This window comes from Mustela nigripes, chromosome 10, assembly GCF_022355385.1.
Source record: "Mustela nigripes isolate SB6536 chromosome 10, MUSNIG.SB6536, whole genome shotgun sequence".
Taxonomy (NCBI): domain Eukaryota; kingdom Metazoa; phylum Chordata; class Mammalia; order Carnivora; family Mustelidae; genus Mustela; species Mustela nigripes.
Window position 1 is genome coordinate 7,056,796 of NC_081566.1, and position 19,073 is coordinate 7,075,868.

Genomic DNA, 19,073 nt, shown 5'->3' on the forward strand with positions numbered 1-19,073 from the left:
CTAGACCTCAGACTCTGATTAAAAACCTCCTAACTCCCTCCTTCAGTGGCTAGTGCTACATCTGCTCTTCACAGGGACCGCCTACTTCTCCCTGCTCAGAAGCCTTCCTCTGTCTTCCTTCCATGTCGTCCAACTTGGTGTTATTGTCCCTCAATCCACCTAAAATCTTCAAGTCCTTGCTTTCCAACCCATCCACATGGCCCAAACCCACCCTGCTTGGTTTCAACCCTCTGTAGAGAAATCCAGGTGGTCCAAAGCTGTAAGAAAAAATAGAACCTAACCTCACATCTTGGTGTCACTATAATTCATAGTCTTTACCTTCAACTATATCTTCAATGATATTCAAACACACTTCTAATTTATTGATGAAGAGCTCATGTTCTGGAACCAGACTGGATCCACTTGAATCTCCACACCAACTCCAGCCCTCACTAGCTGTGGTGTCTTAAGTAAGACACTTCACCTCTCTGTGCCTCAGTGACAGTGCCTGTAGGACAAGAAGACAGCAGTACCTCCTTCATAAGGCTGAAAAGATGAAGTTGAGTAGAGTGGTGAACATAACAACCACTTCGTGGTTATCGTGCATGAGCGCTAGGATTTCCTAAACGCCATCTCTCTGTTTCCTTCTTTCTAGTAGATACTTTCAATCTTTGTCATGTGCTCCTTCTTGCTTACAACCCTCCTCTTGACTCCCCCACCCTTATTTGGCACATTATTTCAGTCTCAGTTTATAGTTTGTTTTTTTTCCAGGAAGTCATACCCCATCCCACTCCACTTCCCTTACTTGGCTTGAGGGTCCATTTTCAAACTGCTGCTCACCTTGTGTTATAATCGACTCTAATCCTCTTGAAAAGCCTGCGTTTAATTTGTTGTCTGTAGTATCTCTAGCACTTAGCACAGGGACGGTACATAGGAAAAAATTAATGTATATGTGTATTAACTAAAAATATACAAATAATATTAGAAAAAATGAAGACCTAGACAGGACTGCGAACTCCCTGAGGGCCGCTATTTTCTCTGGATCACTTCTTTTTTTATAAAGATTTTATTCATTTATTTGGCAGATGGAGATCACAAGTAGGCAGAGAGGCAGGCAAAGGGAGACAGAGAAGCAGGCTCCCTGCTGAGCAGAGAGCCCGATGCGGGGCTCGACCCCAGGACTCCGAGATCATGACCCGAGCCAAAGGCAGAGGCTTTAACCCACTGAGCCACCCAGGCACCCCTGTTTGTTTCGTCTTAACTGAATTAGGTGTCATTGAGCGCAAGGACTTAGCTGGATAATCTTTAGATCCCTAAAGTTTAGTAGATTAAATCATACATCATAAATGGTCAATAAATTTTGACTTGGTTTCATTACAAATTTTATTTAACAATGTAATCTCTCTCTCATTCATTTATACATTTGACAAATGCTGATCAGGTACTTATTTTGTTGCAGACACAATAGTAGAGGCCAGGGATCAAATGGTGACCAACCAGTGTGCAGCCCACTGGGGCAGACATATTGACCACACAATCACCCTAAAGATGTGAAATTTCGATCAGGGTAAGCTCTTGGTATTATTTTCCAGGGCTACCATAACTAAGTATCACAAACCAAACGGTTTAAAGAACAGATTGTTATAATCTCACAGTCCTAGAGGCTAGAAGTTCAAGATCAAAGCATCACCTTATTAGTTCCTCTTGAGGACTGTGAGAGAGGGATGTATTCCAGGCCTCTCTCCTGGGCTTGCAGAGGCCCAGCTTCTTCCCATGTCTCTTAATATCATCTTCCCTCTCTGATGTCAATGTCCAAATTCCCTTTATAGAAGGACACCAGTTGGGTTAGGGCCAATCCTAATGACCTAATTTTAATTCAATTATCTCTGTAAAGACCCTCTCTTCAAAGAAGTCATACCCTAAGGTACCAGGGTAGGACTGCACAATGTGAGCTCGGGGGTGCACAAGTCAACCCCTAGCATTTTTCAAAGGAAAAGCATATAGAGCATATAGCATTGTGAGAACTCAAGGAAGTCAAGGAAGGCTTCCTTGGGGAAGAGATCCAAATAGCCAGTCAGTATATGAAAAAGAGGTTAACCTTTTTAGCAATCAGTCATGTGCAAATTAAAACCACACCCATTCCTATTTTACCTATCTACCGTAAGATTTAAAAGTTTGAGAACACCAAGTGCTGACAAAGATAGATTCTTGGAAGCTGCTGGTAAGAAAACACATTAATACAAAATTTCGAAACACTTTGGCATAATAAATGTGAAGATACATAAACCTTTGACCAGGGATAAAACTTCCATGTATAAAAACCTAGAGAAAAATTACACAGGTGTGTATCAGGATCCAGGTACAAAAATATTCTTTGAAGCATTGCTTTTTATTTATTTTTGAGAACGAGAGAGAGAGAAACAGTGAGTGAGCAGGGGACGGGGCAGAGGAGAGGGTGAGGGAGAACCTTAAGCAGGCTCCATGTTCAGGGTGGAGCCCAACTCTGGGATCAACTCAAGACCCTGAGATCATGACCTGCGCTGAGATCACGAGTCGGAAGTTTAACTGACAGAGACACACAGGCACCCCTGCAGCTTTGTTTTTTGTTTTTTAATTAAAAATCAATTAACATATAGTACTAGTTTCAGAGGTAGAGGTCAGAGGCATATAATACCCAGTGCTCATTCCATCACGTGCGCTCCTTAATACCCATCACCCACTTTATTCCCTCACCCACCTCCTGTCTAGCAACCCTCAGTTTGTTTCCTATAGTTAGGGGTCTTATAGGGCTTTTTTCCCTCTCTGATTTTATCTTATTTTATTTCGCCCCCTTCCCCTCTGTTCATTTTTTTGTTTCTTAAATTCCATATATGTGCGAAATCATATGCTATTTGTCTTTCTCTGACTTATTTCACTTACCATAATACCCTCTAGTTTCATCCATGTCATTTCTGGCAAGATTTCTTTCTTTTTGATGGCTGAGTGATGTTCCTGTGTGTGTGTGTGTGTGTGTGTGTGTGTGTGTGTGTGTGTGTGTACCACATCTTCTTTATCCATTCATCTATTGATGCACATCTGGGCTCTTTCCATAGCTTGGCTATTGTGGACATTGCTGCTATAAACATTCAGGTGCATGTGCTGCCTCGGATAACTACATCTGTATCTTTGGGGTAAATACCCAGTAGTGCAATTGCTAGGGTGAGGGTAGCTCTATTTTTAACTTCTTGAGGAACCCCCATATTGTTTTCCAGGGCGGCTGCGCCAGCTTGCGTTTCCACCAACAATGGAGGAGGGTTCACTTTTCTCTGCATCCTCACCAACATCTGATGTTTCCTGAGTTCATTTTAGCCATTCTGACTGGTGTGAGGTTGTATCTCATTCCTGCAGTGTTGTTAACAATATCCCCAGGCCATGTTTCATAATATAAACATTTATCAAATCATTATATTGTATATATTAAATTTGTACAATGTAACATTATATTATGTCAATTATGTATCAGTAAACATGGGAAAAATATCCTTAGACCAGAAACTAATGTCCTTCAGCAGCACAACAGCTAAATAACCTGAGATGTATGCAATGAAGAACCATAGAGCAGTGAAAGTGGACGGCCTGGAGTTTATGTACAATCATATAGATGAATCTCAGAAGCATTTTGTTGAGTTAAATAGAGAAGATACACAAGTATGATTCTAATTATGTGATTCAAAGGCAAGGATGGAATATTGTCAGAGTCAGAATAACATTTACTCCTAGGTGAAAGGTTGGGGGTCATAACTGGAGAGCAGGTGGTGGGAGCTATGGTGGGCTGTGATACTCTGTTTTCACCCTCAAGTGGTAGTTACATGGATGTTTGCCTTCTAAGTATTCTATAAAATGGACACATGATATTTCTGTATGAAAGTCATATTTCACTATAAAAAAGTTAAAAAAGAAAAACACCAAAGCTACCTCTGAAATCATACCATTTAATCTTGAGTTCATCCCATTATTTTTGCAAACAATACCTTCCACTAGGGATTAAGTAAATCAGTTGCACAGCCAAGTCTGATACAAGTATCACTATGCACAATGTTGCATTTTGCCCGTAAAAATTCCCTATATTTGTGGAATCAAATAAAAATATGAAAAAAACCTGCTTTGATTCTCAGGTTGGATCATTAAATGCATGCTTCTTTGCAAAGAGGAATTTCCAAGTTGACGTGTATGAAGCTAGGGAAGGTAAGACAATACTGAAAATCGTGAGCTGTGAAAATTCTGATTCTCTGACATCTTTCTCTTTAGATTTTAAAAAGAAAGTTTTTTTTAGGAAGAGGAGCTTAGTTTTGTTTTGGTTTGGTTTTTTGCAGCCTCAGCTATCTAAATTTAATTTAATACAAAATCACAACTATTAGTGTTTTCTTTACAGGAGATAACAGTTCTTTTAATTTGGTTCTGATTACACCAGTTCTTCAGGTCCTGTATCTTTTCCTGTCCTAAGATATAACACGGCGTCTACTTTCAATGTCTTAGATATCCGAGTGGCTAAATTTGCACGGGGAAGAAGCATTAACTTGGCCCTTTCTTATAGAGGACGGCAAGCCTTGAACGCCATTGGCCTGGAAGATCAGGTACCTTGTTCTTGCCTTTTCCTTGTAAAAGATAATACTTGCCATTTTCCAACAACTACGTGCTCTTGATTTTAGCCTGGCTTGAAGCATGGCGTAATGCCAAGAACCTTTGATGAAAATGCATTCCGCAAAGGTTTTCAAACTTCTAAATTTGGTCAAGAGGGTGAACATTTGACACTTGAGGCAGCTGGGGGGACTGGAGCATGATGGGGAGAAGACGGGGCCTGCCATCCCCCACCCCCTCGTTGATGGCCTCCGACACAATGGGCTGTTGGGTCTCGGCCCACGGGATGTGCAACTGAGGAGGCATCGGGTGAGAAGAGGATTGCGAATCCCCCCGCCTTTTTTTTTTAACCACACAGGTCCATTATCTCTTCTCCACAATTCTGAACTCCAAAAAGCTCTGGAAACAGAAAGCTTTTCATCACCCATTCAGCAATAAAGTTGACCTGATGTGAGGCCTTCCATGGCCTTCTAAATACTCTCATGGAGTGTGAATTTTTGCTACAGATATCTTCTGCTCAGGATGGGGTGCTGACCCAACGTCCGTGGGCCGTGCTGTGCATGGGCACGCACACTCCATTATCTATCTAAAATTTGAAAACTTCGAACCCGGAAACCAAAGGGTCCCAAGAGTTTGGATAAGGACTGAGGGGTCTGTAGATTTTCCCAGTGGGGTCTCAACATTGCCCAACTTCTCATTGTCTAGAGTGTCACTTGGAAATGTAAACAGAAGTCATAAATTTTGCTGATGGTACTTTTGCTGACAACATGTCTTTGAGATGGTAACACGGGTCCCTACAGGTGCCAGTTCTAGTTCCACAGATTTCCTTAGATATGCGTGTAGGAAAACACTCTGCATGGGGCTTCAGGGCTCCAGGGTTTTCCTCCTCGTGCATGGCTCACTCGGTTTTGTGATCGTGAGAATATCACTTATAACTTCCTTGATGCTGAACCCTTTTCCTGAATCATAACAGGTGATTTAGACCAGATACAATTTAAGTGAATTCCAAAATCTAAAGGTTTAAAAAAAAATTCAAAACCTAGAATTTGCAGGAACATACTTTTCATCCGTTAATCCTTTGCATTAATTTTTAATTTTTTTGAAAATATCCGAAACATCACATTTCGAAATGGATATCTATCTGATTTGTGTGATGCTGCACTGTTGTCACTGAAATTGGTGTTTCCGGCTTTATTTCAGATTGTATCCCAAGGCATTCCCATGAGAGGAAGAATGATTCACTCTGTTTCGGGGAAAAAGTCTCCACTTCTGTATGGGACCAAGTCACAGGTCAGTTGACGCTGAAGATAGTGTTTGCTTCCAGTTGAGTCTAACGTCTGGAACTTGACACTTGCTGAATGGTTCTTCTTTCCTCTCTGGTCCTATCTTCGGCCTTGTCTGTGTCAGTCTAGCATTCAGAAACTATATTAGTTAACAAGTTAATTGATAGGGGACCTTTAAAATAGGGCTTGGTTGCCAATAACCATTCAATAAGAGTTAGTTAGGGTCTTACGTTCTATTAGGCTCTTTTTTGCTTATAGGCATCAGTCACGGTGACCTGGGACCCCTTTCTCGCCCATCTCCTCTCAACTACATAGAGAAGAACACCATGTGTTTATGGCCAAGCATAAAATGCAAGAACAACTCCAGAGGGTTTTCCCCAAACTGACTCTCTTGCCCCAAATTTAATTATAATGGAATTTATAGGATGAACCAGAAGTGTTTTCAGTGCTGTATAATTTCTACAACAACAGAGGCCAGATGGTGAGGTAGTTGACCAAAGAAAATCCATTTTCTGCTTTGTGTTCTTCTTGTCTTTACATAGTAACACACAGAGTTGGGGAAAGTATGTATTTTTATCTAAAATTTACACCTTCTAAGTTTATTGCTTTGAGAGAGAATGAATGTACCAAACATCTATCAACCAGAGAAAAACCCAACTTGCTTTTCCAACAAGGCCTCATTTTAGGAAGTACAGAACCCAAGGGAGGTTTGTGTTGAATCTCTGTGCTCCCACACATCTCCCACTGCAGGTGGATTGGCAATTCTCAGATTCCGCTGGGATCTTGTTAAAATGCAGAGTCCGATTCTGTAGGGCCAGGATGGAAGCTGAGATTAGACGTCCCAAACACACACGGTGATGTATGTGCTGCTGGTCTGTGGGCCACATGCTGGGCAGCAAGAGACAAAACACAGGTGCTCATGGGAACGAGTCTGTGTGGCCTTGAAGCACCTCACACCCATTAGGATGCTACTGTAAGAAAACAGAGAAACAGAAAATAGTTATTGTTGGGAAAGATGCGGAGAAGCTGGAACGCCTGTGCACTGTTGATACGAATAGAAAATTGTGCAGCCAGTATGGAAAACAGTCTAATGTTTCCTCCAAAAATTAAAAATAGGATTTCCATATGACGCAGCAGTTCCCCTTCTGGGTGCATATCCAACAGAACTGGAGGCAGGGACTTGAAGAAATATTTGAATCCTCATGATATTATTCACAACCGTCAAAAAGCAAAAGTGACCCAAATGTCCATCAAGGGATGGATGGATAGAAACACAATGTGGCGGACACAAATGTAAAGGTAACAGAAAATACATATTGTTTCCTGCCTCTGGTTCCTGGGCCCACAGAACTCCTAAAACAATTGTGGTTTCCTGAAGGATAAAAGTACTAGCAGACCTTTTGTTCTAATATTTAGTCTTTGACTGTGGTTCCTTAACACAGAGCTCCTAAATCCCTTGGAATTTCCTGGGTGATAAGAGTATCTTTTGTTCTAAAGGGGTAACTGTTGGTGGGCTCCTGGATGGGGGGTGGTCACCAGAAAGACCAAGACATAATTAGAAGCTTGGAATTTTCCCCAGAGGAGGGAGAGGGGCTGGGAGTGGAGTTAATGATTCATCACGTCCCTGTGAGGGAGTCTCCATAAAAATCCCCCAAAGTATGGAGTTTAGAGAGCTTCCAGGTTCACGAACACTCAGAGGTGCCAGTGGAAGGGTAGCCCACCCACCCGTAGAAGGCAAACACATCTTTCCATCTAGATGTTTCCTCTGTGGCCTTGATCATATCCTTTTCTAATACACTGATAAACAGTAAATCAACTGTTTTCCTGAGTTCTGTGAGATGCTCTAGAAAGTTCTTTCAACCTGAAAAGGGAGTCATGGGCACCTCTGACTTAAGCTGACCGGTTAGAAGCTCAGGTGTAAGCTACATTGCCATTGGCCTTTGGTGTGTGTGTGATGGGGGGAGGGGTACAGTCTCTTGGGACTGAGTCCTTAACCTTTGGAATCTGAGGCTATCTCCAGGCAGATGGTGTCGGGACAAATCGTGGCACAGCCAGCTTGTGTCACTGAGAAATTGCTTCATGGAGGACGCCCTCTCCCCCCCGCCACATCTGTTAGCCGAGTGTCGTGCGTGTGGTAGTAGATGAGAGTAATGAAGGCGTTCCCCAGAGGAGAAGGGGGAGGGGTTTCTATATGACATGCTTTAGAATACTATTCAGCCTTAAAAAGAAAGAAAGAAAGAAAGAAAGAAAGAAAGAAAGAAAACAGAGAAAAAGAGGAAATCCTGACACCTGCTACAACATGATTGGAACTGGAGGGCTTTATATTAAGTGAAATAAGCCAGTCGCAGAAGGATACGTGCCCTGTGACATTTATGGGAGGGCTCTAGAGGAGAGAAGTGCGTGGTGGTTGCCAGGGCCTGGAGGGAGGCAGAAATGGGGAGCTGTTCCTTAACGGGTAGAGAGTTTCCGCTGTGTAAGATGAAGCGTTCCGTGGATGGAGGTACAGACGGTCATGCAGCGTGTGAATGTACCGCGTGCCACCGACGGAACACTTAAAAAGAGTTAAGATGGTAAATATTATATAGTGTGTGTTTCGCTACGATGAAAGTTCGCTTAAAAAGTGGTTGAAAAGAAAAACGCTCCAAAAACAAAGCGCCCAGGGGGTTGCAGGGGAGGTGGCGGGGAAGGATCAAAATTTTCCATTTAGCAACTTTCTCAAATAATAACCCACTGATTTTGGCGTTATAAAAACATACGGACCGAGGTAATGCATGAGCCAGGCAGGAGGAGGAAGCGGAAGCAAATCTACTGACCATCCACACAAAGATAAGCATCATTGGGTAGTTAATACGCCCTGTTTCATGGGCCCCAACTTGGGCTTAGTGCTGTAGGAAAGAAACACAAGATGTACACACGCAGGCAAGGGTAAGCTGGACACATTAACTGTATCCTTTCCATGAACAACTGTCCTCTTGTGCAAGATGCCCTGTGCTTGTGCTACTTAGCCAGGACGGGGAGAGGCGCTTGCAACCTCTTGAGGACAGTGGGTATTCAAGTCCTTGCGGAAAGAAGCTTCTGAGGGAAGCTCAGCAGGGTGGTTCGGAGAGGAAGTAGCTTTAGTTTTCAGAGATCTCACAGAGAAGGTGAGCTTGGAGAGGGACATTTTATTTAAATATCAAATCGGTGCCAAAATAACATTTTCCCAATTAAATGAGGGTCCATTGGTGAAGAGGAGTAGGGTGAGACCAAAATTCTAAAAAAAAAAAAAGGAAATCTTTATGTGCCCAGTGTGTATTGGTAAGAAAACATCTCACATGTGTTGGCATAACAGAATCTTACAGCGATGGGCAACCTTGGGCTCCTCGAGTCCAACCACCCTGCTTCACTGATGAAGAAATAGGCTACATGGTACGCAAGGTCAACGTCAAGGGAGACGCAGGGCCGGTGTCTCATGCACAGTCGCCAGGGCAGCACGCTGCGGAAGGCGCTCCCAGGCACGCTGGGCAGGCTTGACTGGTTGCACTCTTGCTTTTGCTACACTGAGAGCGACCATAGTAATCCTCCCACTCTGTTTTGGATTCAGGGGGAATTAGCCAAGTAGACCAATTCCAGCATCATCCCCCCTGAACCCCCGAGAGATTGAGCCAATAAAGTGTGAGTAGACCGAGGAGGAAGACATGGTTCAGAACGTCAGGGAAGTTAGACAAACAGAGCGACTTGGACTTGAGCCTCAAACTGGCTTCCTTACACCCAGCTCCAGGGGAGGAGGGAGGAGGCAGCTTCCTCTCCACGGACGCCCAAGAGGGTGAAGGCATTGGTGGGAGTTTCCATTTGGGGCCTTCAACGCATTAGAGGAAGTAGGAAACGATTGCTTGCCCACGGATCCTGCCCTTCTCAATTCTTAAGAACTCAGTGAATGCTAAATTTGCGGCCACCTCTTTCTTTGGTTTGCGTTGTTACTTTTAGAACAGGGTCGAACACGGCACATCCTTGAAGAAGAACAAGAGGTTGGTTTTGAATCGCTCAATTCCACAGCCTGTGGAAATGCAAAGCCTCCCAGTGACCCCAGGATTTCTGCAAATCGTCAGGGAGCTCACCCTCCATGGGCCTCCCCCTTCTCGGAGCCTCCGTCCCCCACCTGTTTTCTCTGCCCTTCCTCCCTGGCTGGGTCCAGACTCTTCCAGTCTTGCTGGTTCCTGCCATGTCCCTCCCAAATTGCCCTGGGAACTATCAAAATATTCCCGGATATACAGAGCAGGTCAGAAATCCCCATTTGTTTTTAATGATGCAGAAAAATGTATTTATTTTATTTTATTTAATTCCAGTGTATTAACATACAGCATTATATCAGTTTCGGTTGTACAATACAGTTATTTGGCAATTCCCTGTAACCCCCTCTATAATCCCCTTCACCAATGTCACCCATCCCCCCACCCACCCTAGCTCCCCAAGCCTTGCCCCTAACCTCCTAGAGCCCCCATACTAGAAAACATCTGCCTTTACAGGCTTTCGGAATATAGAGTAGGAGCATGTTTTTCTAATATACTCGAAAGTCTGCTGCGACCACCCTTGTACAAATATCCCAAGGAGATTCTTGAACTTCCTTTAGGTTTTATTAATAATGTTTTTGATTACCAGGGCCACTTTATCCTTCCTCACTTGTTTGTTCTTTTTTATTTTTCCTTCCCATGACTAGTGCTCAATTTTATTAAGGACCTTCGTGAAGGTTCATTTGAAACAACTTAGTCTGTCAGATGCAGTTGAATCACTAAGCGGCAACAGCAAGTTTCGGTGTTGGATTAATAATGTCCCATGCATTGATAATTACTCCACTAGCTGGCTAGGAAGAATACACAGAATTGTACAAAACACACTGTGATGAGGAGGGACCGCTGACACATGACTCATAAAATAGGTTAAATTGTCATCATTTGAGCTATTACTTGAAACATACGGCTGCCAGAAGGCGACCAGTGTTATTTTTGCTCCTGTTTTTGTCTTGATAAATAAGTTCGATAAAGCTATCCAGATCGGAAATCTGGAGCGGGAATATGAGAATTACTTCTCTGTAGCCTTCATCAGAGATGAGGGATTCCCCCCCCCCCCGGCTTTATTGAGATACAATTGCCCAAGTTCAAGGAGAACCGCACGATGGATTGATTGGTGTGTGCTGTGAAGACTTACCTGTTCTAATTCATATTTTTTCTTCATACGATCAACCTTTTAGAAGAGGCATTGGAGAAGTGAGGCATGATGGGGAAGGCTCTAACTTTTGCTAATAACACAAGGCTGCTCCCGGACCCGGGGGGAATGGACAGGGACTCTGAACAGGACCAGTTCAACCACGCCTCCCGACCGAGATGGAAAGACTATTTCCCCCACGTAAATGAGCCTTCCTCATTTAAATGTTTCCTAGCATACTCTGAATAACAAGCGTGGTTTCCACTGCAATGAGGGATTAATGACACAGAAGAGGAAACCAGAACAAAGAGGCAAAAAATGAAGAAATCATCTTAATATTAATTTATAGCAAAGACACAGGAAGTTGTGTCTTCAGTCATTGTCTTTGTAGCATGACGGAGTTATTTTTACACCAACTCTAGATTTAGCTGTTAATATTAAATGTCTACTTTTGGATGAGCTGAAGATTTATAAATTAGCATATTTGCATTAAATGATGTGATGTTTCTAAATTTGGGAGACACATGCTTTAAATTTGTAAAGACTAGACTCACCTTGAATTGCAAGTCCCCATTTCGAGTTTTGTGGGCTCTGGGTGGGCACTTTTGTTTTTGTGGGTCTGTCTCTCTCTGAAACAATAAATATTAAAAATTAGCTTTTACGAATGTGTTGGTATAGAGATTAATCAGGCTGGATTTATTCTCATGTATTCATTATATTTTTTTCTTCTGATTTTAGTATCAACTAAAATTAGAACATTTTCATGTTCTAACCCCTAAACGTATGTTCCCTCTGTGCCTCGGGCACAGTCAGCCCTGCCGAATTGTCCCATTAAGTCAGAAAAAACAAACATGTGTCCCAGGGGCTGATCCTACTTCTACCAGTACTTCCTCTCCCCACTTCTTTCACGTTGACATGAGTGCCTTCAAAGTAGTCTCTTTAGGGGCATCTGGGTGGCTCATTTAAGCAGTTTCCTTCCATTCAGGTCATGATCCCAGGGTCCTGGGACTGAGCCCTGCATGGGGCTCCCTGCCGAGTAGGGAGTCTGCTTCTCCCTCTGCCTCTGTTTCTCCCCTCCAGCTCATGCTCTCTCTTTCACTCACTCCCCTCACCTCAAATCAATTAAAAAAAAAAATCTCTAAAACAAAAACAAAGTAGTGTCTTAAGGAAATAGTATACTTATTCTAGTGATGCTGTCATTTCTGAAGTTTTTCCAACAGCTCTATTTGGAGCCCTAGGATGAAAATAGAAGGTTTATGAGATGTTGTCAACATAAAACTATCTTAGTGAAAATAAAATTTTTTTGCTATAAGATGAGGTTTTGGTTTTTGTGATATCAAACCTGAAAAAGCTTGAGTTTAAACTTGAACATTGTTTTGTATGTATTTGGTTAAAGTGCTTATTTTTTTTAAAAGGCTCCTTAGCTAAATGACTACAAAACTAAGCTTGCAACCCTCTGCTAGGTGTTTCCTGTTGCTGAGCGAATAATGTGAAACGTTATCTGTCCATCCTCCAGAAGCAAACAGTATCTACTGTGTTTTCCTTGCAGTACATTCTTTCTGTAAGCAGAGCAGATCTAAACAAGGAACTTTTGACGGGTAAGTCCAACATTTTATTCAGCTATTGTCATTTCAGTAAAGTACATGAGTCTAACTAAGCTTATCCCATGATTTACTGGGATTTGCTTTTATGATTCCATTTCCTGGGTTGCCTATGGGTTATTCGCACAGGCTATGTACAGCCCAAAGTCCTTCTTGAAAAAGAGTAGCACTAGATCCTTCGGCGTCTCTTTCTCTCTCATCTTACGGCTGATGTAAATAAAAATCACTTGTCCACCACGTATTCAAGTCCTGCTGTCTTCTCAGTACTGCAACGAGTGAGTGCGCACTCCCTGAAGACCTCATGGACCGGAAGAAGAGCAGATATCCTCGAAGGACTTGCCCAGGGGCACAATGAGCCCCACACTACAGACACACGAAAAGCAGTAGTTGGAGGCTGAATGGGGTGGTGGTCTTTAGGGTATGTCGATAATTCCTGGGCACAGCAACCAAGCGGTAGACTGAGCGAGAGCCCGGAGGTCGGGGGGCACCAGTGCTGAAGGTGGAGGCACGTGCTTTTGTAGGAGACCAAGGAGATAGACGGCCAAGGAGGCTGAGAAAGAAGAAGCTGTGACATCCGCTCTGAGACTTCGATGTGTTACAGTCCAAGCCATTCATGGACAAGCCTCTGAACTGCAAATTAAATCTGTAGCTTGGATAATTGAATTGATAATCCAATCACCTTCCAGGTAGCCCTTGATCACAACAGGTTTTTTTTTTTTTCTCTTCCTCAGCGTTTGTGCTAATCAGGTCCATTCCCCGCAGAGCATAACTGTTGAGTAATTCTACCTTGGGTTCCTCTATGCAATCCGGCAGCCTCTGAGTTTTGGAGAGCAGCGATGCTCCGTGGTTTACCTGTGTTTTTCCACAGCCCCTGACCCAGCATGAGTTTGCAGCGTGTCTGTTGAACGCTGAGCTGGTGGGAGTCATCTGCGGAGCTCACTCCTGCTGACTCACCAGGGACTTCAGAAATAGGGCTTAATATTCTTCCCAATTCCACTTCTTTACTTATATTTGCAAGACTATCTTTTGGATGAGTAGATGTTGGGGGGTTTGGGGGGGTGTAGGTAGTTGCTAGATATACAGATCTCCAGAAGTCCCAAAACAGCTTTTTAAAAAGTAGCCTGTAGCAAACCTAAGACAATCCCTTTAGGACATCCTCTGAATTTATTAAGATAAAAATGAGAGCAAACATTCACTGAGGCCCCAGAAGTATGTTCATTGCTCTATATACATTGATTTATAGACCCTCCCAACAGCTCTGTGAGGTGGGAGCTCTTTTCCCTCTGTTTTACAGGTGGTGAAGGAGGTTTCCAGAGCTCCCCCCCAACCCCCCAGCAGCCCACATGGTTAATAAGTGATAGAGTCCGGGCTGGAGCTTGGGCCCCTACTCCAAAGTCCATGCCCTTATCCTCAAACGTCAGTGCCCCCGGCAGGACACACGACACATCTGCTGACAGCAGGAGCCATGGCCTGGGAAGAACTAACCTTGTGGACAGACCAGAAGCTGCACGCTGTGTAATTTCAGAAATGCCACAAACTTGAGAATGAAATGAACACGGCCTCTCTTTGCTCCTAAACATCATTTGGCACATAAATTCTTTCATACGGCTTTCATTCCTTTACACACATGTGTGAGCCGCCAGACCGAACAGCACCCCGCCCCCCCACTCCTAAGCCTCAAGAGCGAAATCACCGCCCTGCATTCCATGGAGGATTGCTTCATGGTTCACTGTATGTGTTGGGGGCGCGGGGGGTGGTGTTAATAATTGTTAAGCAAAGGAAGCAGGAAAAGGCTTGTGGTCAAGAAAATGTGGTAAATTCTGCAAGAAACAAGTTTTGTAAGTTTTCTTACAGTCTTTCTCTGATGGTCTGCATTGTGGATTTTCTAGAGCAGCACTGTCCAAGACCCGGCCAGAGATGGCAGACTCATGTGTAATTTAAACTTTTTTAGTAACCACATGTAAAAACCAAAAAAAGAATCAAGTTAACTTTAACAATATATTTTAACCTAATATATCCAAAGTATTATCATTTCAATGTGTAATCAACAGAACACAGTTATTCATGAGACTTTGGGGGGGTAACTGAGTTGCCCAAACCCACTGTGTGCAATTCATTTCCATTCAGACTAGCCACATGTGGCTGAGGACCAGGACCGCACAGCTCAGGGGTCAAACTGTTAGTGTCTTGCTAATGGCTTTGACCACAAAATGGTTTTTATTAGGAAGCATATTCCAGGACTATTGTTCTGTGGAAACTTTTTTGAGCTGTCTTAGTATACATTTAAATAAAAAATAGATTTTTTTTTTTTTTTTTTAGATTTTATTTATTTGACTGAGAGAGAGCATGAGCAGGGGAAGGGGCAGCAGGTAGAGGGAGAAGCTGGCTTCCTGATGAGCAGACAGCCAATGCAGGGCTCGATCCCAGGTTTGTGGGAGCAGGACCTGATCCAAAGGCAGACACTTAACTGACTGAGCCACCCAGGTGACCCCCTCAAAATTAAATTAAATTTAATTTTTTAAAAGCTTGATTTCACAAACACATTTTGAGTTTATAAAAGGTATCCGTCATGGTTCCGATAAACTCTGTTTTCTCCGAAGTTATTTTCCAGAAGATTTCTTAAACATAGATAAATAGATCTGATGTGTAGCTTTAACAACAACTAATAGCCTATAATTATAGATCTCCTAACCATGAGAATTAATAGGGACAAAAATAACATTTTACTGTTATGACAAGAATATGATGAATTCACTACTTTCTACCAATTGTTAGCAGGCAAAATTCAAAAAGCACCAAAATAATTTCATTCTATTTATTGAGAAATTCTAAATCTTCTTACTCAGTGTTTTCCCCTAAGAGTTCTGGTGTTTGATTACAAAAAGAATTAGTGTCAAAAATTTATATTTGTGTGGCGCTTGGGGGGCTCAATCATTAAGCATCTGCCTTGGGCTCAGGTCATGATCCCAGTGTCCTGAAATGGAGCCCCATATCGGGAAGCCTGCTTCTCCCTCTCCAGCTCCCCCTGCTTGTGTTCCCTCTCTAGCTATCTCTCTCTGTCATAAATAACTAAAATCTTTAAAAAAAAAATCTGTATTTGTGACTACGTGACTCAGAAGTTCGGAGACTTACTAAAAAGAGATAAAGACTCAGGCATAGCTTGAGTAAAGGAGTTTAGCTGCGAATTTCTTTCTCTCTTTTTTAATGAGAATTTTTTAAAAAAAGATTTTATTTATTGATTTGACACAGAGAGAGAGAGAGCATAAGAAGGCAGAGAGGAAGGCAGAGCAAGAAGCAGACTCCCTGCTGAGCAGGGAGCTGGATGCAGGACTCGATCCCAGGACCCTGGGATCATGACCTGAGCCAAGAGCAGAGGCTTTAACCCACTGAGCCACCCAGACGCCCCTAGCTGAGTATTTCTAATCACAAGTAAGGTCTTAGGTCAGAGGCAACTTTTAAAATATGTGCCGCCTCTTTCTTTTCCAGGGTAACAGCCATCATAGCAATGTAAAAATTTGCATATTGGAATTGGTTGGATTTTTTTTTTTTTTAGATAGTTGATTTGTATTCATCACTTTTATTACCAGATGATCCTGGAACATTCACCAAGTAGCTGTCGAAAGACCATTTTAAATAATTCATTTTTACGTTCTTGAGAATAAACATCTCTATTCTACTGTTCTCAGAAAACGATGACTATTTCCATTTGATTAAGTGAAACGAGAACTGGAATTTCATTTCTATTTGGTTTTCTTCTTTGTCTCCTCAGCCGTTGAGAAATACCCCAACGCGAAGGTGCACTTTGGCCACAGGCTGTTGAAGTGTAATCCTGAGGAGGGCGCGATCACGGTGCTCGGGTAATCCCCGGGGTCGGGGGGGTTGCTGACCACGGAGGTGAAGGCTTGGAGTGGAGAACTGGACCTGTACACTTTGTTCTCTGGCTTCTTTGGAAGAGTTAAATGATTACTAAAAGGGATTCAAAGAATCAGATCGAGGGCGCCTGGGTGGCTCAGTTGGTTAAGCAACTGCCTTCGGCTCAGGTCACGATCCCGGAGTCCCCGGATGGAGTCCCGCATCAGGCTCCCAGCTCCATGAGGAGTCTGCTTCTCCCTCTGACCTTCTCGCCTCTCATGCTCTCTCTCACTGTCTCTCTCTCAAATAAATAAATAAAATCTTAAAAAAAAAAAAAAAAAAGAATCAGATCGAAAATCAGCCTGGGCTGCCTTCTGAACACCAGCACCAGTGGTTCTTCTTGATTCTTGTGCTGGTTCAGTGTCCTGCCGTGTCCCACAACCATGCTCCTCCCTTCAAAGGCTCTCTGTCCTTGAAACAGATGAGCCCCCGTGGCCCGGCGTTTCCTCTCCTCTTTTGGAAACAACTTGGCTGCCTCCTTGGCTGCCTGTGTTTCCTCTGAAGCTCCTAGCCCTGTGTCCCATTCTTGGGATGTGTCATGGATTCCCAATCTGTTCCGCAACCTCTTAGAGGGTCACTTCGCTAAAACGAGCCTCTCTAGTCCGTTCCTCTGTCTTCACTCGCCTCACTCGCCATCCTTATTTAGAACCTAATCCATGCTCTTTTCCTCTTCGGCACCTTCACAGATACCTCTTGCCGTGATCTCAAATGCATCTTAAAACTTAATCATCTTGGGGCACCTGGGTGGCTCAGTGGTTAAGCGTCTGCCTTTGTACAGCAGAGCAGTGGCCCCCCGAGCTGCTGCTTTTTATACCCAAGTAGATGAACATCACCATTTTTACCACTAGACAGTTTCTTTTTTTTTTTAAGACTTTATTTATTATTTATTTGACAGACAGAGATCACAAGTAGACAGAGAGACAGAGAGACAAAGAGAGAGAGAGAGAGAGGTTAAGCAGGCTCCCTGCTGAGCAGAGAGCCCCATGTGGGGCTCGATCCCAGGACTCTGGGATCATGACCTGAGCCAAAGGCAGAGGCTTTAACCCATTGAGCCACCCAGGCGCCCCAGATGGTTTCTTTTAATGGTATGTGTTATTTTTCAGATCTGACGAAGTTCCCATAGATGTCACTTATGACCTCATTGTAGGATGTGATGGAGCCTATTCCACTGTCCGAAGCCACCTCATGAAGAAACCCCGCTTTGATTACAGTCAGCTGTACATTCCTCACGGGTACATGGAGCTCACGATCCCACCCAGGAATGGGGATGTAAGTCCTTCCCTTCTTTGGCTCCTTCCCACAGCCCTCCCACCCCTGGGACCAGGGAAGACACAGAACCTAGTGCACTTGTTCTAGGCGGCACGTGTGGATGAATTCTGAGGTCTGTCAGAGTCCTTGTAAGACGTAAATTGGGTGTGCAAATATCCCCTTCATAATATCACTTCTCTCCCTTGCCTTCAAGATACGTTTTCCTGAGTGGGCAGGAAAGAAGAGGCATCCCCAGTACCCTACTGAAAATGCACAGGGAATTTGATATAATCATATCATTTTTCTACTTTTTCTTGGGAGGAAAAAAATGGGTTTTGGATCTTTCTGTATACCAACAATCCAGACCTCTTATACTCATGATTGTTTCAAATAACAGTCATTAGATAAAGCAAATAGCAAGTCATTACCAAGAGGTTTCCACTGCATTTTCCTCATTTCTGGGTTCCCAAGTTTGGCCCTATTTGGCCTGAGGCAAGTACAGCCTAGGTATGTTTAATATTGTCATAAGCAAATAAATGTAGCAACTTACTAAGGGAAATTAAAATATTAACAAAACCAGTAAGGATCTTGGCTTATAGGTAAAATAAGTAAATAGCATTTGTTAAAATTTGATTTGCATAGACTACATCCGTTTTTAAGGTACAGGTGCGATCTCTCCTATTTGAAATTCAGACGTCTATAAAATTAGTCAATCTGTGACGGTGCTATTAACATACCGGCTACGCGCCAAACTCAACCAGCCAGGCAGATCCGTATTAACATTGAATCACTGTTTATTTCTTCCTCCCGGTCGCAAAAGTATGTAGTAATTCTGAAGTGCTAATTTTACGGTTTTCAAGGGAGGCTTGTTCTCATGGCCCAGGATCTGATAATTCTGGGTAATAGGATACTAGGATTCTGTTGAAAAATTGCCCCAGACTTGATTGGACTCATGCCTCCTAACGTAGATTTAAGATCACCATTTACTTTTTGTAGGGGCTCATATTTCATAGTAAGGATTCGTGGTTTACAAAAAGTCTCTGCTCTTAAAAAAACAAAACAAAACAAAACACTGTTTTGACATAGCAATGGAATTCAGACCTGGGAGTGTTTTAATATGGTCCCAAAACTATCCCAGGAAACTCCCATACTGGGGAGGGGCGCTTGGAGGATTGGGTGGGAGGCTCATCTCAAAGCATAGCAGGCACCTGTTTCGCTCACATTTCCTGTTTGGAGACACTTGTGGTGAGGG

At 43.1% G+C, this 19,073-nt stretch overlaps 1 protein-coding gene across 1 annotated transcript in view; it reads left to right on the forward strand.

Annotated features, from left to right (window-relative positions):
- The window catches only part of KMO (kynurenine 3-monooxygenase), a 46,372-nt gene that overhangs the window by 12,964 nt on the left and 14,335 nt on the right, over positions 1–19,073 (forward strand). Inside the window, 6 exon segments of the mRNA XM_059412499.1 lie at positions 4,134–4,203; positions 4,495–4,592; positions 5,797–5,886; positions 12,610–12,658; positions 16,431–16,518; positions 17,677–17,842. Coding sequence (XP_059268482.1) covers positions 4,134–4,203; positions 4,495–4,592; positions 5,797–5,886; positions 12,610–12,658; positions 16,431–16,518; positions 17,677–17,842 — 561 coding nt within the window.